Source organism: Pimephales promelas, chromosome 17 (assembly GCF_988280905.1).
Source record: "Pimephales promelas chromosome 17, fPimPro1.hap1.1, whole genome shotgun sequence".
Taxonomy (NCBI): domain Eukaryota; kingdom Metazoa; phylum Chordata; class Actinopteri; order Cypriniformes; family Leuciscidae; genus Pimephales; species Pimephales promelas.
Window position 1 is genome coordinate 28,841,137 of NC_142785.1, and position 24,350 is coordinate 28,865,486.

Consider the following 24,350-nt stretch of genomic DNA (forward strand, 5'->3'; position numbering starts at 1 on the left):
GGATTTTCCTTGTATTTTTTTCTCTTTGGTTTTAGTTACATATTTGTAATTTACTCTGTGTGTGTGTGTGTGGTGGGGGTGGTCAGTCATGACCAGTGTCGACCAATCATGAGCCTACGTGTGACGTACAACCTAGAAGCTTTGCACAATTTCACTACGTGAAATCTCACGGCCCACGGAGAAGGAAATGAATAGTTGAATAAAGTCATTATTTTTTTTTATTTATTTGTTTTTTTGCACACACAAAGTATCTCTTTATCTAATCATTACTAGTCTAGTCTTATATCTTTTTGAATGAATGTGATAGTGCTGATCAACTTTTAATTTGACAGAGTAATCATTTATAAATCAAATAATTTTTATAATCGAGTCTTATAAAGTATAACAATGTGATAAACTGATTTTCCTTGTATTTTTTCTCTTTGGTTTTAGTTGCATATTTGTAATGTACTCTGTGTGTGTGTGTGTGTGTGTGTGTGTGTGTGTGGTGGGGGTAGTCAGTCATGACCAGTGTCGACCAATCATGACAACCTAGAAGCTTTGCGTAGTTTCACTACGTCAAATCTCACGGCCCACAGAGAAGGAAATGAATAGTTGAATAAAGTCATTATTATTATTATTTTTTTTTTTTTTTTGCGCACAAAGAGTATTCTCGTCGCTTGATAAACTTAAGATTGAGCCACTGTGGAGGAGTGATCGAGCTCTCAGGTTTCATCAAAAATATCTTAATTTGTGTTCCGAAGATGAACGAAAGTCTTACGGTGTTGGAACAACATGAGGGTGAGTAGACAGAATTTTCATTTTGGGGTGAACTATCCCTTTAAATAGGTAGATGCTTAAGAGTCTATGATTGGATCATTATTACAGTGATTTTTATTTTTCTAACATGTTAAATGTTTGGCAATAGTTCTTTTAACCCTAATTAATGGAATGTTTAGTTTTTCATTTCTTAAACAACCATGTGGGAAGACGCATCATGGTCATATTCCAAGATGACAATGTCAAGATACATCAAAACCATCATGTGGTCATGTGTGAAAATGAAATTCCCAACAGTTATTTTCACTCTTAAATCCAAACAGTGTTTTTTTTTTTTTCTTTCTTTCTTTGGGCCAGGCTCTCTATGTTCATCATTTATTATATTTTTGTTTTTGATCACAGCTGACATTCTCTTGACTTTTCTCTCTCTCAGATTTCTCTGAAACCCGTGAAAGCGGCTCTGGCTCCATGTCTCTGTCTCGCTGTCAGCTTTTTGAGGCTGGTTTTCCTTCTGGCATCTTGCACCTCAATGACCCCAAGTGCAGAGGAACAGTCCGGAATGGCAGAGTGGAGTTCTATTTTGACAACGACCACATCAGTGGTACAAGTCTTGAGGTAGGAATCATTGCATACATGCTCAAATGGTCAAAAGTACAACTAATCCATATATATATATATATATATATAATTATATATAATTATTAGCTATTATTTAAAGTACAAAATACAAATTTCAAACAAAATGTTCCAACAGGCCAATGGCACCCACTTAATCTATGATAACTTTATTTCAGGGGAATCTGAGGGTCCACTTCAGCTGTGTGTACTCACAAACCCGGTCACTCTCCGTGGACATCAACCCTCTGGAGAGGTGGGACTAGCATAAGAATAGATAAATTCTCAACACATGCATAAAACCAGGAGTCTCTAAATTGCTTTAAAATTATTTGTTTATTTAACTTTCAACAGCACTGTGCACAGGATCCTTCCTGCTGGTCAAGGGACATATCGGGTCAGGATGATTCATTATATGGATGCTGAATTCACCCAATCCTTCACTGGTAGTGTGAACGCAGAGCTGGACAGCCGTATTTTTGTGGAAATTCGAGTTGATGGAGTTGACAGCCGTCAGTTTGCCTCAGTGATTGACACTACACCTGTGAATGATCCTCATTACTCTCTCCGCTGGGACCTCATCGTTGACATGTAAGCCATGTGTTATTTTAATATTATATTTTAACCTTTAAAGTCCTCACCAAGAAAAAAAAGTGATGGACATTTTTTTTGTTTGCATTTCTTATCTCCTTATGTTGCTAGCAACCATACTCAATGTATTTTTTTTCAACACATCCCATATATATATATATATATATATATATTGGCCACAACCAAATGGTTGATATGCATGTCACTTAAAGGTAAAAAAAATAGTACCAGAATTCATACACTAAAAATGAAAATCAGAAAATATGAACTATAATACTAATTTATTTAAAAACATAATCAAAATATTTTTGTATATTGAATCTTCTTTATTTTTTGAATGCCATTAAATATTTCAGATTTTCATTTTAACAAAAATAAATAACACAAATAACTAAAACTAACAAAACCAAAGATATTAGATTCTTTCTGCATTAAAAAAAAGAAGCTAAATATAGTCATATAATTGCATTTTAGGTTTTTATGTTTCAAGAAACACACCGTCAACTGTGGTAGAACAACAGGATCTTTTTTTTTTTTTTTTTTTTTTTTACCCATCATAAATAATTTATGATCAAAACCTTTTCTAATCTTGACAAAACACATTGTCAGAAAGGTCTGAGTCTCAAGGTTCCATATTTTGTGACAGAAGTGATATTTGGACAGAAATTTATTAATTTGTTACGGCAGAATACATACAATTAAATTCAAAGGAATTTTTGTCACCCGGTGGCTGTTTTTATAATGACCAGGAACAAATTTTTGATTTATTTTGTGATACACAGAACATTATAAAATTGGAAAAGTTTGCAGTTCATCAGTAACCATACAGTATTTCTTTTTAAATAGCAGATGTATGATATATCATGGGAATTGTGTCATGTTCCATGAAATAAAAATGAAAAATTGGCTAATTCTGAGGTAGGCAAGGCTGCGAAGGATCCTTCTGATGTATCCTGCATTCATGGGAAAAGAATGCATTTGCAGGCCACATTTTGAAGGACCTTTGCATCAGGACGACTTTCGCCGCACCCCGGTGACGCAATTGGCTATACTCTCCACTTTAAACAACGGCTTGGTGCGTCCTTCGAAGGCTGTGTCGGCCATGCACTTGCAATTCAAGGATGCAGCCCTTGAATTGGGACACATTTTGTGTCTTAATAATAATAATACATTTATTTTACATAGCGCCTTTCTCAAACCCAAGGTCGCTTTACATACAGTAGTGGGAAGGCAAGTACACACAACTGCAACAACCAAAACAATACAACAAAGACAAGTTATCTGAATGAATCTATGAGTTTGGTGTGGAGAACTGATCAGTAAACAAAAAGCCAAGGTCTTGAGATGAGCTTTAAAGAGGGGAGCGTAGGACAGTCACGAAGAGGTTGTGGGAGGTTGTTCCAGAGTTTGGGGGTCAAGGCACTGAAGGACCTGCCAATCCGCCTTTTTAGGGTACCCTTAAACGTCGGTTATATGAGGTTATCGGATCCTAACCCTACCCCAGACCTAAACCTACCCTGTCACCTAACTGACGTTAAAGGTAAAGCGTCAGTTGTATGACGGCCCGGGATCGTCATGTAACCGATGTTTAAGGGTACCCTAAAAAGGCGGATGTGACGTATGGTCAAAAGAAGTCAGTTATATGACTTCTTGGGATGAGACTGTGTTAGAGCGGGGGATAGCCAAGAGATTTTGGTTAGAAGATCTGAGTCTTAAGAACTAGGAAGGAAAAAAAAAATGTAAGACTAAAACGTAAGACTAGTCTAAGCATTTTATGCAATCCTTAAATCTAGCTCTAACCTAAATAGACTGTTTAGATAATTGGTATAAAGTAGTTGAACCTTAAAGGTTTGGCCATTTCTAACTCTTCAGCTTTGGTGGCATTATGACTGAGTATCAAAGTAAGTTACAATAATTTCAGTGTTTTCAGTATTGATTCATATTCAGCTTTTTTATGCTCTGTTTTCACAGATGATGAAACATTTTCATGCAAACTCATTTTTGTTTAATTCCTTAATGCTCACTTGGCCATGTCCAGATATTTGGGCTCCGGAATAAGTCAAAGTCTGCGTGATTCTTTATTGATTTCAATTTACCATTAGGCTATATGTCTGTTTCTGTAACGACAGACTGACAGTCCCCAATATATCAGTATCTTTAAACTGCATTGTGAGCACTGAACATTAGATGGCACTGCATGCAAACACTTGTGTGCTGAGCCTGGACTCACTTAGAAGCAGGGAGTTACATTTGTATCAGCATAATTTTCTCAGTTCTCTGCAGAGCAGACATTTGTATCTTAATGGTGCAGTGTGTAACTGTGTGTGTGTGTGTGTGTGTGTCTCTGGCGCTGAAAGAATCATGTTTGTCTAACATGATCGATATGCTTCTCACCTCGTCAAGCTGGGGATGAAATTGAAATTGATTTGTGAACAGTGTTATTCAAAAGATCCACCCTGTGATGCAGCTCCGTTGTCTGCAATGACACAAGTCTGAGGGATATAAAAGGGTCATGATGGTTTCTTTGAGACTTCACTTCCTTGACGTTTCAAGGTTTGTTGTAGCCTACTCTAACATGAATTATCATCAAACCACACCTTCTCTTATACATTTTTCAACAGTAGATATTATTCCATCTGTGGTTCCATTACTTTGTGTAATGCGTCCTAATTAGCTAACTATAAAGATGAAACACTTTCATTTATTATGCATTATGATTTTTGCATTTTTAAAATGTGAGGTGCACCTCGCTCTGTTAGGAAAATGTTATTAGGAGCAATGAGCATGTTGTTCTTTTGACACAGAATCACATGTAATGTGATGCCAACGATCCCAGCATTTGTTCTTGGGTACAGTGTCTGGCACACTGATGCCCAAACGCTCGCCAAGGCTTTCAGATTGAATATAATTACATTCATGCATCCCGTATCCTCATTTGAATGTGTAAACATTGTAAGTACTTTCATGGAAAACTACAGACCACAAGGAGATGTTAGGCAGGATGTTCATGCTGCTCTTTTCCAAACAATGAAAGTAAATGATGGCCATAAACCCCCCCAACACACACAAAAGTCCATTATGACTTATCGGCTGTATTTTCTCTTAAGCCATACTGTATGTTATATTTTTGTTTTAAATATTTTATATTTCTCTTGCACTTTCAACATCTGATTCATGGAAATTGAATGTGCGTGTGAAAATCCGATTTGCTGTCATTTATTATTATTGTCCCATCAATGCATTACATGTCTAGATGTCCGCAAGAGCTGCAAATAGTTTGTAGATCACTATCTTACACTAAAGAGATAACAATAGATTATAACAAAGATTTAAGAGCACTACTTTGTGAAGAGTGCTTTATCTTTCAGAGTTGCTTTAGTTTTAGTGTGCTTGATTTATCAGTTTTCAGCCATAACATGAAAATAATGATGATTCTAAGTTATTATCTTGTTCAGAAATGTTCAGAATAGGTCAGTGAATGCGCGCTTTCTATTAAAGGAGTAGCTAGTTCACTTGAAAAAAACTTTTGCTGATAATTTACTCCAAGATGTCATCCAAGATGTCCATGTCTTTCTTTCTCCGGTCAAAAACGGTTGTGGGAACCAAAGACACTTTCAGTGCAAAGTGCAAACTGTTGAAAGGGCTTTAAACGATTCCAGATGATGAATAAGGGTCTTATCAAGCGAAACGATCACTCATTTAATAAATAAAAAACAAAGTTTAAGTTTTATAAGCACAAACGCTCGCCTCGCTCTGTTCTGTGACGCACGTTTGTGACTCTCCTGATCGAACTCGTTCATCAAAATGAACAAATCTTTTTCCGAGTCATTTGGTTCATTCAACGAACGAATTGACTCAGAAAAAGATTTGTTCATTTTGATGAACGAGTTCGAACAGGACACGAACGTGCTTCACAGTACAGAGCAAGATGAGCGTTTGAGCTTATAAAACTTAAACTTTTTTTTTTTTTTTTAAATGAGCGATAGTTTCGCTTTATAAGACCCTTATTCATCACCTGGAATCATTTAAAGCCCTTTGAACAGTTTGCAGTTTGTACTGAAAGTTTATTTTGGACCTTGAACCGTTTGGTTCCCACTGAAGTGCATTATATGGAGAAATGCTGGAATGTTTTCATCAAAAACCCTAATTTCTTTTCGACTGAAGAAAGAATGACATGGACATCTTGGATGACATGGGGGTGAGTAAATTCTATGCAAAACTACTCCTTTAAGCACAAGAGATGTATGAACTACTTTTATGGCGCTATATGTCATTTTTTGAGCCTGATAGGTCCTTGTTGTCCATTCACTTTCCGCCTAACATTTACTTTTGAGCACCATAAAATAATTAATAAAATAAAAATCATACAGGATAGGAATATATGTGTTGAGTAGATGATAACAGAATTTTCTTTTATCAGTAAACTATTCCATAGTCTACGTATTCCGTACATTACACACATATATGCAGTTTGACTAGCCTGCCAAAGCCTGAACTGGGTGAATTATTATTTAAAGGCCAAAGAGATGAACTAATCAAACAGAGGACAAGGGCCATTAACCAGCCACGAGAGAGAAAAAGAGAGGAGGAGAGAAAGATTAATAACAAGCGCCTGTGATTCTACGAAATCCTGTTAGTCTGCAACTCACTAAAGCTTTGGAGATTTTAACATATGATGTTACCGAGTTGTTAACACGGATAATGAACACACAGAAAAAGTTCAGCTATGAGTTCAGTTTTTCTTTTTGTTGTTTACCTCAACTAGTATTCAGCCAAATCACAGAATCACAGAAACCACAGCCCGTCTCATCACAGAATATGTCCTCTATAAGAAGAAACTATGAATGATGATTAAATGTTCTGTGGAAGAATGAGCGGGAGAAGTCATCGTGTCACAGATGTACACACACACGCGCTCACAGACATGCACAGACATTTGCTGATTACTTTTGGCCCGGCCATTCATTCATGTGTCTATGTGGATTTTCCATCTGCATATTCTCCATAATGAAATGCTGACTTTGTGGCATGTTTGATTTAAATGATTGTGACATACATTGATATCACTGGCTCAGAAATGTGATCTGCGGAGAACTCATTAAAATAGCAAAAACTAATATCATGGAGACCAGTAGAACATTACCTGTACTTGTCTCTTCCGGAGAACAGAATTATCTAGGAAACAGTGTCATAAACAGGAATGCAAGTTAATGATGCTTTAATGATTCATGAAATAATGGCATGTGCTGCTGTATTTAACAACACAGTCTCATCCCAAAAAGTCATATAACTGACGTTTTGGGACGTCTTTTGACCATACGTCAATATCCGCCTTTTTAGGGCCCCCTTAAACGTCGGTAGATGGCGATCCCGGGCCGTCATACAACTGACGCTTTACCTTTAACGTCAGTTAGGTGACGGGTTAGGTTTAGGGTTAGGTTTAGGTCTGGGGTAGAGTTAGGATCCCATAACCTCATCTATCGACGTTTAAGGGGGCCCTAAAAAGGCGAATATTGACGTATGGTCAAAAGATGTCCCAAAACGTCAGTTATATGACGTCTTGGGATGAGACCGGGTTGTATTTAACCATCCTAGATGCAACCATTTTTGATTGAACTGTCTCTGCATCTCTGTTGTTTGGCAGTGATTCAAAGACACAAAATCAGGGATGTTTTCTCTGAGGAGGAAAAACAAAACTCACTCTAGTCAAAGTTAATGCAGTACAGTTTCCAGATGTTATATGATGATTCTGTTAATGTGGGGACAATACATTTCTTAGATTGTATGTCTATTGTCTATGGCATAGAGCAGTCGTTCATGTTTATGAAGCAATTTGTATACAACATTTTTCCCTCCAAAACTGTTACTGGCATTAAAACTAATTTGATGTCAACATGGAATGACTTGGATTAACATATAAGTTTGGGCTGGTGTGAATGCAGCAATCACACTTGGGTGCCCATCAAAAGCGGACCAAACAAGCTCTCGTTAAGCGTTAACGAACTCTGGAGTGGTTCGTTAGTGGTGGGGACGTGTTCCGACCTCAAACTGACCCAACTGCCAAAGAACTGTGCATTTTGCCATAGTCAGCTGTGCTGTTCATTATGGGATGAGGACTATATTGTTTCGTTTACAGCGTGCATGTATAAACTTGGGAGTTGTGAGGAGGTGTGTAGCCTCATATACCCCTTTTCCACCAAAAGAAGAACTGGTTCGGAACTGGGGCTGGTTCAAAGTTGGTTCGGAGTTGGTTCAACTTGCAAACCCTGTTTGTTTTTCCACTGACTAGAGCGCCCAGGGAACGACCTCATTACGTCATTGTGTACGTCACCATACGTCTTAAGGCCAATTTATACTTCTGCGTCGAGGGTACGCCGTAGTGTACGGCGTTGGCTTCGCACGTAGGCGACGCCGTTGTGAGCATTTATACTTCTGCGTTCAGGTATTGGTTGCTCTGCAGTACTGCTCTGAAACGCTAGGAGGCGGCGGAGGGTTTTAATGTTCCACTGTGTTTAGATTCCTCGCGGCTAGGTTACTACAAGCAATAGCGACTGAAAGAGAGTAGATCATGTTGGAGTTGGAGCTTATTGGGGTGGAAAAACTGTTCATTTTAGTGAAATTACTAAAACAGAAAGGCAGAAATGAGAGAAGACGTCGGAGAAGATGGTACGTGTGTAAATGCGTGAGAAGGTACGTGCGGAAATGCGTATGAGGAAATACGATGCTACCAAGACGACCAATCACCGATCTTGCGGTCCGCGTCGTCGCGACATGTAGTTACATTTTTGAAGAGGTGCGCGTCAGGCAACGCAGAAGGGTACGCGGTATGGGACGCGTCTGTGCGTATGCTACGCCGTACCTACTGCGCGCACCCTACGCAGAAGTATAAATTGGCCTTTAGCTAGAAACGCTTGCACATTACTTTGGGATTATCTCTATCTCGTGTACCAAGAAGGCTTTAAAAACAATTGAAATAAATAAGTCTTATTATCGTTTCTTTTGATATGTAATCTTTTCTGATTAGTTATGTACCCCTGTTTTGTGTCTTTTTTTTTCTTTCCATTTATTTGTTCTATATTGTGACTGTTTTCTTATTTGCTTATAATTATGTTTTCTTCTTTGCTTATAATGTTTTCAATAAAACTGTTTTCAGCGCCAACTTTAAGCATAACAATTACAAAGGCGGACTCCATCGTGTTTCGGCAAATGTTTCTCCTGGCTTTGCGATGGTTTAGAAAAGATGTTTAAAACGCATCTAAACCTGCCCCAGCCCCCGATGTAAGCAAGACATTGTAAAAGAACGGTTCTAGTCCAGAAAAGTGTTGGTGCCACTTTGGAACCAGTTTTCCTGGCCAAGAACCGGTTCTTAGGCTGTCGAAACACAAAGAACTGGTTTGCGCGCAGGGACCGGCTCCGAACCGGCTCTCAAAATGCTTTGAATCAAAATGCTGGACAGCCCATTTTCATCCCAAGAAGTCATCTAACTGATGCTTTTGACCATACGTCAACATCCGACGTTTTAGGGCACCCTTTAACGTCAGTTAGATGACGCTATCTAATCCTAACCCTACCCCAGACCTAAACCTACCCGCATCATCTAACTGACTCTAAAGGTAAAGGATAGCGTCATCTAACTGACGTTAAAGGGTACCCTAAAACGTTGGATGTTGACGTATAGTCAAAAGCGTCAGTTAGAAGACGTCTTTGGATGAGAATGTGGGTGATAGAAATTTGGTCTGATGACCATATTAGGTCCCAACTTTCAAAAACTCGAAGAGCAGTAAAATCTTCGCTTTGTTTAGCGAACAGCTCAAGGAAATGGGGTTACATAGATATGTGGAATTTTCCCGCACGTTAATCCTGACCAATCGAAGTGCAGAATGGAAATACGTTCAAGACACATCTGGCCAACCAGTGATGTGGATGTTGTCACGTGACTGCATTTTGTTTTGTTACATTAACTCATCAACTGATTCGGACTAGACTAGAGCAATCAATGTGGTGTGAAAAGGAACCAAAATGCCTGAAAAATGTTACAAAGTATAATTTTTCGCCCTGATATCATGCAATATCAGTCCTAACGCTACAACTTGCTTTTCTCAGTGTCTTCTTTGATGTATGACCTCTCAGTTTGCAGAACTGGACGTCCTGATATGGACACTCACTTGTCTTTGTGCGACAGAAAAGTTGTCATTCAAAATCAGCTGTCTCTTTTCCAGCTTCCAGAACATAGGTGACATTCTCTTCTGGTTCTTCATCTCTCTCTCTGATGTGACACGGCTGACTAGCCCGACTCTCCCATTAAGGCTGCACATTATAGTTATACCCTGCTCTTCACTGGCAGTCGTACTTCTTTTCTGCTCGCTCTCATCCACCTCCTCTTCCGTGTTTTCTTTGCATTGTGTCATAAACTGACGGCTACTGGTTTTTGTTCTGTCTGTTCTGACAATTGAAGCAAGCAAGAAGACATGCAAGGCAAGAGTGGGCAGGCATATGTCAGACTATGCTACACTTTTCGTTGACAGGCAACGGTTTATGAAAATACAGAGAGCATATAGAATTGTCATTCAGTGTTGACTTTCACTATAGGCATTGGATCCATAAAGATGTACATGATTTAAGTCAATTACGAACATTTATCATAAATTACCATGAAAAAAATATTTTCTGGAGTGATTCATCACCCTATTCTTATAATAGCTGTGCTTTATTTAGCCTAGTCTAATTACACCGTACTCCTTAGTGAATGAGGTTTTGTTCTTCAATACTTTTGGTAGTTTAACGGAGGGAATTGTTGGCTTCAGAGCAATATAAGCTTAAGACTGATCACAGACCAGTCCAGATGCTAAGCTTATCCTTGGAAAGCCCTGGTTGGCATGGCGATAGGCCCTAAAGCACACCCTCCATCTTTGTTGGCGGCTGTGAGTTTTTTTGGGCTAACTCAACAGATGCTTCTCGGACTGTGAACTGCTCCAAGGGGGTTGTGGAAATGGGAATGAGCTCTGGATTACTCTGATGTAAAATCAAATGTTTTGAGGTTTATGACACTGTGTGCGTATACCATATGGAGAGACTCTAGTTTGAGAGGTCTCTGGGACCAAGCTCAATGTCTTTGGTGTTTGTTGCTGTTTAATAATGACTGAATCTAAGCTCAGAAAACTGCTGTCTTCTCAAAATTTTGATCTATCCACTTCGGACGAAATCATCTTAAACAGCAGTTCACCCTAAACTGATTTTTGGTTTATTGACTCGCCCTCATTTGCATCAAGCTTCAAAAATGACAAGTGAACCATGCAAATATTTCTCCACAAATCACATTCTCCATCCGTCGTATTCATATTTATTAACTTTTTGAATTAGCTTTTTATATTTAGTTTTTAAAATTATTTTCTGTTTTAGTGATTTTTTCATGTGCTTTTGTCATTTTATAAATTGTTGTACTTCAACCTAAACTTATTTTATTTCAGTTGCAAATATTTCTCTAATTCTAATTCTGCCAGTGTTGCCACAGTTACTTTGAAAAAGTAACTTAGTTACTTTACAGATTACTTGATTTAAAAAGTAACTTGGTTACTTTACCGATTACTTGATTTAAAAAGTAACTTAGTTACTTTACAGATTACTTGAATTAAAAAGTAACTTGGTTACTTTACAAGTTAATTTATTAGTTGCCGAAAACACCCCTTTTTAACAGTAATGTCAACAATGTATCTCCTGACATTAAGTTAACTTAAAAATTAATTCCTAAATTAAATTAATTCTTAAAAATACATGTTTTTATAAAAAAATAAAAATAAAGACAGTCTTTCTTGGCTTTACTTAACCAGTCTCTTCTCACGTAAATGCATCTTTATAACACGCATCGTGTATTGTCGTGTAATTTATACACGAAAATGAGTTTTTACATGCATATGAGACGCAGTTTTTTGCGTGCATTTGATAACGCAGTTCATTTGTGTGTAATACACACCACTAATTCTAACTAAATGTATAATACACACGCACCCCTCCCCACACGTAAACCTACCCTAACCAACCAATGCGTATCATATGCACGTAAAAACCCACTTTAGCGTATAAATTACACGACAATACACATGCGTGCGATAAAGACGCATTTAGTGTGATCGGGCTGACTTAACATATGTTTTTATAAAAATTTTTAAATAATGTCTTTCTTGACCTGACTTGTGTTCACTTCAGTGGAAGCACGCAACAGAGAGAAATGCACATTTCACACGGATTACATAAGAAGAGAACAGTCTGTTTTCTTTTTTTTTTAATTGTTCTGTCTACTAAGTAACACGTTACCGCCCGGCATCACTGAATTCTGCATATATTATATTATATTATATTATATTATTTATTTTAATTAATGAAATTGATGTTTAATAGTTGTAGTTTTAGTTAAAAATAACAACACTTGTTTAATAACAATATGCATGGGAATCAATGACTTTCACAAACACAAAAGGTTATCATTGAATAAATCATCAGTATCTGTTCTCACACAAAGCTATCAGCTGTAACGACACGATCCTTTTCACTTTTACTGACATTGTTGGATGTAGTGAGTCCAAATATTCAGTAGAAGAGTCTGAGAGACTCTTAATCATTCTGGCTGTCAGTTATGGAGAGAATCAGATCCTCTCATGGAGATTATCCCTGACTAATGTCTGCTCTCCTCAAGTTTTGCAGAGGAAACATTAGGACAAGCACTGCAGCAATAATGAACGGTGCTCTGGTGTCTCTGCATGTTTCTGTGAGCTCCTCACCTCTCATCTCCAGCACCGTCAGCGGCGGTGAAGCGTGTTTCATTTCAACCTTCCTTCAGCTGTCAATTCACATTCACATGAAGACAATGACTGAAAGGGGCCGCCACACACCTACCTCAACTGTAAATTAGCCTTGACTGTCTAATTAACTAAACCAGCATAGGAATATTTGTATCGTATGCTTGGAAGATGGAACCAAAAATCCATGTTTCCACATAGAAACTCAGATTGCTGATTCCAAAAAGTCCCATAACTGAGCTTGTAATTGCTATTATGGGGAATGCCAGCCCATTCTCATCCCAAGGGGTCATATACTGACGCTTTTGACAATGCGTAGACATCCAACGCACATGGCACCCTTTAGAGTCAATATGAGACGCAGATATATATATATGGGCCAGAAGGCGCCTCCTAGTGGTCTAACACTAACCCTACCCCAGACCTAAACCTACACATACTGTAACCAAAGCATGTTTTATTGACACTAAAGGGTGCCATGTGCATTGGACGTATACGCATTGTCAAAAGCGTCACTATATGACTATAGGATGAGAATGCATATCCCCCACTATTTAGATAAGTTAGTGTGTTTGTACCCTTGTACCCTAAATATGTTGATTAATCCCAGAAGACACAGTATTGCAGCCATATTCTGCAGATTGCAGTGGATTTCAGGTGTTAAAAAAAAAAAAAAAACACAGAGGGACAGTGAGTACATCCGACTCTCACTTGACACAGAAGCAGAGAGAAGGGACCAAAGTAGGACATCTCTGGAGCAGACAGATGGGCACACGAGCAGTGGTTAAAGGCAATTTTCCAAGCAAGATTATAACCTGAAGTTTTCTGTTCATGGGAAGGAACCTTTTGCTCTGTACCATAACCATTCACCACACCAACGAGGCAGCTCCCATTCCAGTGACACCTGCTGTAAATACATTTGAATTTCTAACATTCTAGTTAACAACTTTCTGTAGGGATTGATAAATATTTAACATGTTTGAATATTGAATATTTGAATATTTGAATGAATATTTTCCAGATGCTGAAAGGTTCACTTCAGAGGGGGTTGTGGCCAGAAATAACTTGTTTTGAAGTCTGCAACATAGGAACCGTGCATGAGAAAAGGTGAAGATGATAACAAAAGTTTGTGATACACAATGTTTTGACATTGTGGGGCCATTTGGTTGGGGAAACAGCTTATAAAATTGCAGAATGTTTTCTGTGATGGTTTAGGAATAGGGTTAGTTAGTGTAGGGGATAGAATATGCAGTTTGTACAGTATAAGCACCATTATGTCTAAAGAAAGTCTACTTAAAGGAGTAGTTCACTTTAAAAAAAACTTTTGCTAATAATTTACTCACCCCCATGTCATCCAAGATGTCCACTTCTTTCTTTCTTCAGTCGAAAAGAAATTAAGGTTTTTGATGAAAACATTCCAGGATTTTCTCCATATAATGGACTTCATTGGGAACCAAACGGTTCAAGGTGCAAATGAGAGTTTCAGTGCAGCTTCAAAGGGCTTTAAATGACACCATACGATGAATAAAGGGTCTTATCTAGCGAAACGATCGATCATTTAAAAAATAAATTAAAAAGTATAAGTTTTATAAGCACAAATGCTCACCTTGCTCTGTTGTGTGATCAGCGTTCGTGACTCTCCTGTTCGAATTCGTTCATCAAAATGAACAAATCTTTTTTCGAGTCATGACTCGACGGGTCCTAGATAAAACCCTTATTCATCGTCTGGTGTCGTTTGAAGCCGTTAAGCTGCACTGAAACTCTCATTTGGACCTTGAACCGTTTGGTTCCCAATGAAGTCCATTATATGGAGAAAATCCTGGAATGTTTTCATTAAAAACCTTAATTTCTTTTCGACTGAAGAAAGAAAGACATGGAAGATGATGACATTGCAGTGAATGAATTATCAACGAAAGTTTTTTTTTTTAAGTTTTTTTTTTAAGTGAACTACTCCTTTAAATATATATAAAAAAGTGTGTGTGTGTGTCCTGAACCAGCTGAGCATCTGCTATTAAGATAAATGGGATTGATAGATACATTTCAAGGCTTGGAAAAGTCATGGTCATCTGAAAAAAAGTTCACAGCAAAGTCTTGAAATTTCTTATGTATTACTTCCTGCTTATTTTTCTGTCTAGCTCTAAAGAAAAAGAAAGAAAGAAAAGAAAAGATACATTGTCACTAAATTGCTCAAGTGAAAACTGCTGTAATTTACTATGCGGCTTTAAATCCAGGCTTCATTTCACATCATCCACGGCTTCTAAAGTTTAGAGTCAGTCTGAAGTCTGATGATAGTCAGGGATTGCTCTGACAGACATCCGTCATTGTAAAGCAAAGCCAGACAAAACAAAATCCATCCTCGTTGAGTCTGTCAACCACCATTAGTTTGCTGTGACAGGGCGGATCACTGACAGTTTAACCAGCCTAGGGAAAGTGACGCAGCCGACTGGTGACACATCCGTCATGGAAGTTGTCGGATCTAACATGGCAATGTGGAAAACCACACGTTCTCCAATCGCATGAGAGAGAGAAAGAGTGAAGGATTGATAGACTACAAAGAACAAAGTGACATTTCTTTTTGAGAGGTGACTGAGGGCTTTTCGTATAATTACATACACTGATCATTGTATTGATTGGCTGAACTTTTGATTGACAGAAATTATTATCTTTCAGGACATATTTAGGACCTTGAAATTTTGTTTATCTGATTTTTTTTTTATTTTTTTTTTATACCTGTCATTTAAGAAACATTCATCATGGTCACAGTGTAATTTGCATACCGATGTGGAGTCATCTGAAGCACTGGTATTAATGAGGCTTAATTAGATTAGGTTCAGCCTTTCGCTCTGCATCAATTAACTATCAATTAACTTTGGCTGAGATTAAGGAATATTCCATTTATAATTCCTGTATCAATACATTTCTAAATTAATTATATTTAATCTGTTATCTCAATCATTAGCATTTCAATCAAAAAGTAGCAAGAGAATAAATAAATTATAATGAAATGGTAAATTGGGGTGATGAAAAAATAAAGTTTTGTCCTTTCATAAATCATAGAGGAGAGTGAGGTAAACTGGTCTACTTTTTTAAACCAAGTTGCCTTCTAGTCTAATGACAAATTCACACCGGTGTACATGTTTCTGAGCTGGCATTTAGGTGTCTTTACACACTTTTTAATGCTGCTCAGACGTGGCATACACAGCGATTTCAACTGTATACTTTGTATACTGTAACCCCCCCCCCCCCCCCCCCCTCAAAAAAAACAGATAAACTACTGGCAGCTGTGGTTGCCAGCATCATACTGTAAAAATACGGTGTGTTACTGTTTTTGAAATTAACAGCTAAATACCGTATTGTCAGCTACAGTATAAAACTTTAAAGCTACACTGTGTGATTTTTACCCCCATCTAGCGGTGAAAAGGTATATGACCATCCAGTGAATATTAGTTCCTGTTCCTCTCAATTCCGATTTCGTTTTAACTCCTACGGTGGACAATTTAGTCCAAGATTAACATGGCTTCCAGTTCGACCTCGTCCATGAGTGTTAACTCAAACGTAAACGCGAAAGGCGAAGCTTGAATTAATGGGTATGTCCCTCTTTGGCTAATGTACTTTCAAGATGGAGGGGCAACATGGCGCTTACTCGTATGTATTTTCAATGGCATATTATACACCCATGACAATACTTTATAACTTGAACGAAGTAAATATACATTAATGAGCACATATATTTTTGAAAGAACTAAGTGTTTTTAGCTAAGAATAAACTAAAAGAGTTACACAGTGTAGCTTTAATTTAACAGCTATATGCTCTAACACAAAAACAGTAACACACTGTATAGTTACGGTATGACGCTGGCAACCAACTGCCAGTAGTTTACTGTTTTTTTTTAAAAGATTATTTTTTACAGAGAGGCATAATTTGGTCTGGCTTTTATGCATCATTATTTCACAGAGCAGCCTTTACTCTGGTGTTTAAAGAAGCATTTAGAAGAATTAAAACAAATAAACAAATAAATTTGAATTGAATTGAACTTATATGGGAATCATAACCCCCATCTTGATATTTTGCCAAAATAATGCATCTCAGAAAGTAGCGTCACGTTGCTAGTGACCTTTTAAAACAGGCTACGCTCCTGATGCATAAAAACTTGGTTTTAGCACAGAGGACCTGTTTTGAGAGGAACTTTTATTATCATTCCTACAACTTCTAAAGACTGCAGGACATCATCATGTTAAGTGCAAGTATTAATGGCCTCTGACAGCCAGTGAAGTTTAAGTCCCATCAGTATTCCAGTCGGGCACGATGGGAAGGTCATTACTGAATGCAGATAAATGTTACAAGAGATAAAGCACTGACCTCAGATCAGCATAGAAAAATGAAGAAAGGTCAGATTTACATTTCTGCTCTCTCACATTCTTCCCGCACCACTTCACCTCAACTTCTCTCGTGAGTATCTTTCTTTTGCATATGTCTCTTCTTTAATCATATTAAAACAAGAGGTCTTGGTGGATAAGTAGTGTTGTTTATTACACACTCCCCATACAGCTCAAGTCAAAGTAATACATGTATGACTGTTTGGATGCCTAGCTTCCTTTCTGCTAACCCCCACATATGGTCTGTAATATGATATAAAATATTATATTATTATGTTATATTACATTAGTGGGCTCAAAAAGCTGGAGACCATAGTAAATATATTCAATGAAAATAAAAAAAATCCAAGAACATAAGATGAACATTTAGCAGCCATTACGCCAGTCGTCAGTGTCACAAGATCTTTCAGAAATCATTCTAATCTGCTGTGTTGGTGCTCAAGTAACATTTTGTGTTATTATCAACATTGAAACAGTCATACTGATTAATATTTTTGTGAAAACAGGATTATTTGATTAATGTAGACACTTTGTTACAGTTTTAAACCCCAATTGAGTCAGTTACAAAACAGCAGCTGTACATAAAGGATTTAATTACACAACAGCTCTTATCATAGTACAGATCTTACTTTCATGTCTTTAACATAAAGATGACAGCTGCATGAGTGCTCAGACCATCCATATAAGATTGACAGAAATGTTAGCTGATGATGCTGTGGAAAATTATGATTTATCTCTTATAAGCTTTTGACTAATTATCAAAGTTGCCATCATCAAATATAACCATGGCAGGGTTTTTTATTTATTTGTAAAACAGCAGAAAACACAATAAAGTGCAGCCTGCTGGATGAGACATTTGTACATTGGTGGTCTGCTCAGTCTTAACATCTTTAGTGCAGTGGGAATAAACTGTGGCCTGCCGATGATCAAACTAAATGTCTTGGGATTTACTAGGTCACATGGTCAAATAGTGGATAAAAGAAGGAAATAACCTTGTGCTCTTTTCTCGCTCTATTTTTCTGCCTTCTTACTTTGGTTTGTCCTTCTTCAGGTGGACAGATCATGACAGCCTTAAAATAGGTACCCTTTCCATTTCTAATGGTATTCCCTATAGCAATTACATTGTAAATCACTACATTTTATGCATATCCATATCCATCCATCCATCCATCTAATAAATAACCCTGGGCCTTTGTAAACCCTGGATAAACTGAATCCTGGGTTAACTTTAGGGCTTTTCACACTGCACATTCCTAAACCCCGGTTTAAAGTCCAGTGGTTGATAAAGTACTTGAAAGCCACACTTACCACATTGAAAGTAAAGATTGAAAGATTGAAAAAGACTTTGGTAGAAGTTAAAGTTTAATTGATTAGAATAGTATGTGACTAATTTTTAAAAGTATTTGATATTTATTGTACTTAAGTAGAACTAAAAATATATAATATGCAGTTTGGGCATTTGAGAATTGTGTTCAGTGTTATATATACTGTATGTATGTATGTATATATATATATATATATATGTATATATATTAAAACAATTAATATCACCAAAAAAAATGCACATATGTGGAGAATGAGTTGACAAGTTCATTTGGAGCGTCCACATGCCATTCTGAACTTTGCATGTGTGACTGTGCTCACCACTCAAGATCCAAACAAACATCCAACAAGAGTCACACCTCATCAGCTGTTACTTTTCACATGTTCTTCAAGCACTAATCAAATGTGTGACTTCCACTAGAGTGCGTATTGCTTCTAAACAAGAACACCTCTAGTCAAATACCAATCTGTGAAGGGCCAGCTGCCACGGTGGCAGATAGAACAAGCACCATTACACACATTAGGCTGGTGGTGGGTTTTAATTGCGCACCCTGGTGGTGACAAATAAGAAACAGACATTATTAGGCTCTGGGGTTTGTGCTCACTGGAGTCCCACTAAATTGAGTTGGATGTTCCTTCAGTCATTCTAGCCTCACAGAACAAGAAGAAACATAGTGCTTTAAAGGGATACTCCTTTTTTTTTTGGAAATAGGCTCATTTTACAACTCCCCCAGAGTTAAATAGTTGGGTTTTACCGTTTTCGAATGTGTTTAGATATTTAGAAGAATATCAGTAACCAGACAGTTTCTGGTCTCATTGACTTCCATAGTAGGCCTATATATTTTTAATGAGACAAGACATTGTCCCCACCCAGGGTTTTGACAGATCTGGGGAAAACTGTATTTTTACTATGTTGTGTTTATGTATGGCTACTACCTTGTATGAAGCATTTTAATTTGTTGTGTTCATGCATGGCTGCTGCCTTGGTCTCTCTTGTAAAAGAGATTTTTGATCTCAAAGAGACTTCTTGGTGAAATAAAGCTAAAATAAAAAATAAAATATCAATGTATCATATTTGATACATCAGGTTTTATGGCTCAGCTATGATATATTGAGAATATGGAACTCATACTCAAAGAGAAAATAAACACCTCAATTTTATTCAGAGGCACAAACTGAGCTATAATATGCAATTTCTTGTGTGTGTGTGTGTGTGTGTGTGTGTGTGTGTGTGTGTGTGTGTGTGTATATATATATATATATATATATATATATATATCAGTTTTCAATTTCCTAATATTAATATTATGTCTTAAGTACTAATAATTAGCAAGTAATAATATGTATTTTATGATCAAAGCTCTGTCGTTCAGTTCTGTTGGGTAAAGCATAATGTAAAGCAAATTGCAATATGATGGTGATTGAACTTACACACCAACTATTGTGATTTAAAAATAAATATACAGTTTGTTATGATGTAATGGACTATGATGGATTACCCAAAATTTCACAAGTTCATATTTTACCTCGCAAAAATCAGCAGAGAAACCTTGTTGTGTGAGTTCCAGAATAAGAAAATCCCACAATCACAAAAACAATCACAAGCCTCATATTCTGGTGTAAATTTTTTATCTTGCATTGATTTTTATCCTGTTAAAAGGAGCTGAAAGGTAATTCAATGCAACCACTGTATTGAGTGTGCCGTGTGGGCATCTTACTTGAAAAGTTATTTTCAGTGGTTTCCACCACTCTCCGCAAGCTCTTTCTGATGTTCCTGTCACTAAGAGTAAAGCACCTTCAAATTACTGTCAGTATAACGCAATTACCTTACAGAGAAGGATCGAGAGAGAGATGGAATGCCCATCTGCTGTTTCTGTACGTGTAGGACCTAAAATGGCTCTTACAAACAATTTAAGACACAACAGATGTGTTACAGACGTTGTTGTTTTTTTTTCTTTTTAAAGCAGAAATTATGTTGATAAGCGCTTAAACTCCTAAATGAGTTAGCATTGATCTGACTTTCCTTGCTTGAATACTCCTCTGCGACGACTTGAGAATACTCAACCCGACATACACACACAACCTGTCTCGTAATTAACCGTATCCCCACATGGTCAGACTGACATATACCTGTTTGTCTTTGCAGTGCGCTTAAAGCTGTGTTGTCAAGGCGTCATACAACTTGATGTGGGAGTTTATTTCTGAAGTTTATTCAGTAATCCTGTGCGATCTAAATTGAGAGGGAAGAGCTGAAATCAGCCTTACATATTACTTGAAAAAGACACTTTATATCCACATGAGCCATATAGCACCTGTGACAGTTGATGTTGTAAAAACAGTTTCAATTAGGAGATAAAGAGTGTCAGGGGTCAAATGAAGTAGGCTGGAACCGTCTGTTTTTTTTTTTTTTTTTAAGGATGGCAAAAAGCTTACGCTAACATCTTGTATTTAATGCTTTAACTCCATCCATCCAGTTTTAATTGGAGGTAAATAGTGTGAGATAAGTTTCCGTGCTTATGTTAAGGCATGCTTCATATAAAACACATTTTCTTTTTCTAAATTTCTGGCAAACATGCAGAGACCCGTTCGTGGTTAATAACAAAGATCCCATATCGGTGACCTAATGCAGAGAACAAATAGGCAATTTTCCAACAATCATTATTCTTCTAACTGCACAACGGGCGAGAAATGATTTACCTCCAAGGCTAGAGTAATGTAAAATAATGCACATTCGTATTGTTTTTCCTGACCTGATTTAAAGATTTCTGCAAAGCTGCAGAGCTAGCGAGGAGGTCTAATGTTCAGTATTTTGTGCTTGACAGTGGTTTACATTTCACTTGGAGTATTCGCTACTCAAAAGAGCTATTCAGTATCAAAAGCTCTCCCCTTTGAACCTCTATATATTTATTGTGACTCCTACAGAGCTGAGATTACATGGACATCAGTGTCTTATCTGCTGTATTTAACTACATGAAAAGCTTAACCATTTTTCTCTCATGATAAGAGCAGAGAAGCAGCATGGAACAGCTTCAGAATGCTTGCATCATCCTTCCCTGCGGAATACAGTGTAATACGTGTTATAGCCTCTGAAAGAAAGTTACAGAGTTCCTCTAAAAATGTGTCGTATTTAGACTGGAGAGAGCAAAACGCTACCCCGAGGTGTTAAATGTAAGCGGCTTTGTGGAGCCTCGGAAAACAAGCTCTGAGTCCTTGTTCAGCACAGAAAGTATAAGATTCTGAGAGGTCTCATTTCTTGTGTGTGTGTGGTTTGCATTTGCAATACTTTTGAAATGAAACATATTTGAACAGTTTGAAAGGAACCGTTAGTTAAGAGAGCTTTGGCTTGTGCATGATTTGTTTTTTTTCTGAGAGCGTCTTAGATGGTCTCTGCTGCATTGGCATCAAGTCACATTGGCTAGGTGCCCCTCTCTAAAGGGTTTTAATCACTGCCAACATGAAGTGCTGCTCTGAAGCTCCAATGATAATGGACAGAATGGAAGAATGAAAACTTAGTCGGATTTAGGTGGCAATGTTTAGAGATCCGTAGCAAAAAGAATAGCTCACCATAAAAGTTGAATACTGTGATTATTTATGCCTGGTTCAGATTGCACGATTTTAGCCCGATTTTGGCATGATCCGTTTGTTGTCGTGGGGATTCGTAAACGACAACGGGCGTCGGGATCGTATCATCTTGTATAGTGTGTCATAGTGGGCGACAACCTACGTCGTGTCTGCGATGCTTCACGACAAAAAGACTAGCATGTTTAATTTTTTTAACGGCCGTCCACGACGCTTCCGTCACATGTGTGAGGTTGACCAATAGGAGCACAGAAGCTTTTCCGTAAAAATGGCGAAACAAAAGAGAGACGATGGTGATAACGTTAAAACTAAAAGTAAAAATATATAAGAAAACAATATTTTACCTCAAGTTCTCTTTGGAGGATTGACAGCCCATACTGTCCTCTTCGAGCAATTCCAGCCCGTTCTCAGCCTTTAACGTCATATAGAACGCTATATGCTAAAACGGCGCTATACTTCACACATGGCACCCTTTATCGTTAATAGAACACGCGAACCCAAGACGTCATAAATCCTTTAGCGTGAATATGACACGCAGACCCTACCCCACACCTAAACTTAGCCCTCACAGCGCGTGTTATATTAACGATAACGGGTGCCATGTGCGTAGTATAGCGCCGTTTTTGCATATAGCGTTCTACATGACGTTAAAGGATGAGAATGCGTTGGCAATTCAGGAACGTGTCCATTATCGGGTTTTCTTTCTCTTTTTTTTACTTTTTTCTGAACACAGGACAGCCAATACGACACTCACCGCTTCATCCATTGTCCGGAAGTCACATGCTGCTAGTTTCGCCTTCTCGATGACATCACGCGCGGCATGCGATGACTGGTCAGGAAGCAACGTGTAGTCTGACATGTGTCTTGTCCACGACACAACAGGATTTTAGGAGTCAAAATCGTGTAAAATCGGACATTGACTATCGGAACAGACAAAAAAAAAATCGTGTGATCTGAAGCAGGCATTACTCACCCTCAAGTCGTTCCAAACTAGTATGACTTTCTTCTGTGGAAGACAAAAAAATATGTATTTTAAAAAAGTCTCCGTTTTTTCCACGTACAATGAAGCCAACAGGGTTTGTCAAAGCATCTTCTTTTGTGTCATTCAGATGAAGGAAGGTCAAACAGGTTTGAGAACTTGAACATGAGTTACTGTAGTAATAACTATAAATAATGCACAATTACAACTAACCCTTACCCTATGGTAAGTACATGTAGTAGTTAATTTAACGCTTCCTTTTACAGTCCAGTTACCCATGCAAATACTATGTACTTATTTTAGTAACTACAATTACTGGGTAATAACTAGTATAACCCTGAACCTACCCCTTAACCTACCCCTGTTCCATGTACTCACCTTATATTAGCCAGTAGGCTACTTTCTAGGTAAGTACACTGTAAGTACTGTACTGTAAAAGGAACAGACACCTGAAAATAACATGTAACCATAGATTGTAAATGTAATTGTTGTGCTGTAAAACCATCTAAGCATATGCACATATTGGGTGATAATCAGCCAATCAAGAAATACAAATGAAGAATTATGTCAACAGCGTCTTATTTCATTCTACCTATATATGATGAAGATGGATTGCAACTGAAGTGCACTTGCACATAAAAAAGAAATGTGCTTTTCAAAGGTCTAATTTTTGCCCTGCAATAATATCAAGACTCTCATCAATCAAGTCTTTAGAATCACAAGAGGCTTTGTGAACTGTCCTTCATCTGTTCTTCAGTAATGCATGCTAGTATTCAGAGGAGTTTAAAGGAACGAGACATTTTTCCCAGCAGAGCTTTTTTTTTTCCCTATGACTTTCCCTGTACACTTACGCTAGCCTATATCTCAGATTCAACTCCTGACCCCATGTGTTGCTTTTTTCTTCTTACCTTGGCATTTGTCCTTTTGTAGTTCTGATGGAACATACATTTGGGATTGCATTGTTTTTTTTATATGTTTTTTTTTAAGTCTGACTGAAACAATGTTAGTTTAATAATGTTTGAAAATAATCTTTCAATTTACAATGAAGGGAAACAAAATCATTTGAAAAAAAAGACAAGGCTCAAATTAAAATGTATGTTACATTTGATTTTCTAAAAGCAGAGCAATAGTCATGATAAAACAATAGTGTAGAACGAATGCAATTAAACTATGATTCGTAAAAATTGACGTTATAAGCCTTCTCCTAAATAAGGAAAAGGGAAAACTTCCAGGGATGAGATAAGAGAGGGTCACAGAGATGCCATCACTGCAAATCGTTTCAGATGAAAAGCTTGTGCGAAATGATTAGCAACTTGATATTCAGAGATAATCTT

General features: G+C 37.5%; 1 protein-coding gene across 1 annotated transcript; it reads left to right on the forward strand.

Annotated features, from left to right (window-relative positions):
* Positions 1–1,222: 1,222 nt before the first annotated feature.
* Positions 1,223–1,969, forward strand: LOC120474823 (uromodulin). The gene is given in 4 exon segments (XM_089121916.1): positions 1,223–1,374; positions 1,514–1,557; positions 1,559–1,630; positions 1,729–1,969. Coding segments are annotated over 4 exon segments (504 nt in total). The 5' UTR covers positions 1,223–1,227.
* Positions 1,970–24,350: the final 22,381 nt, after the last annotated feature.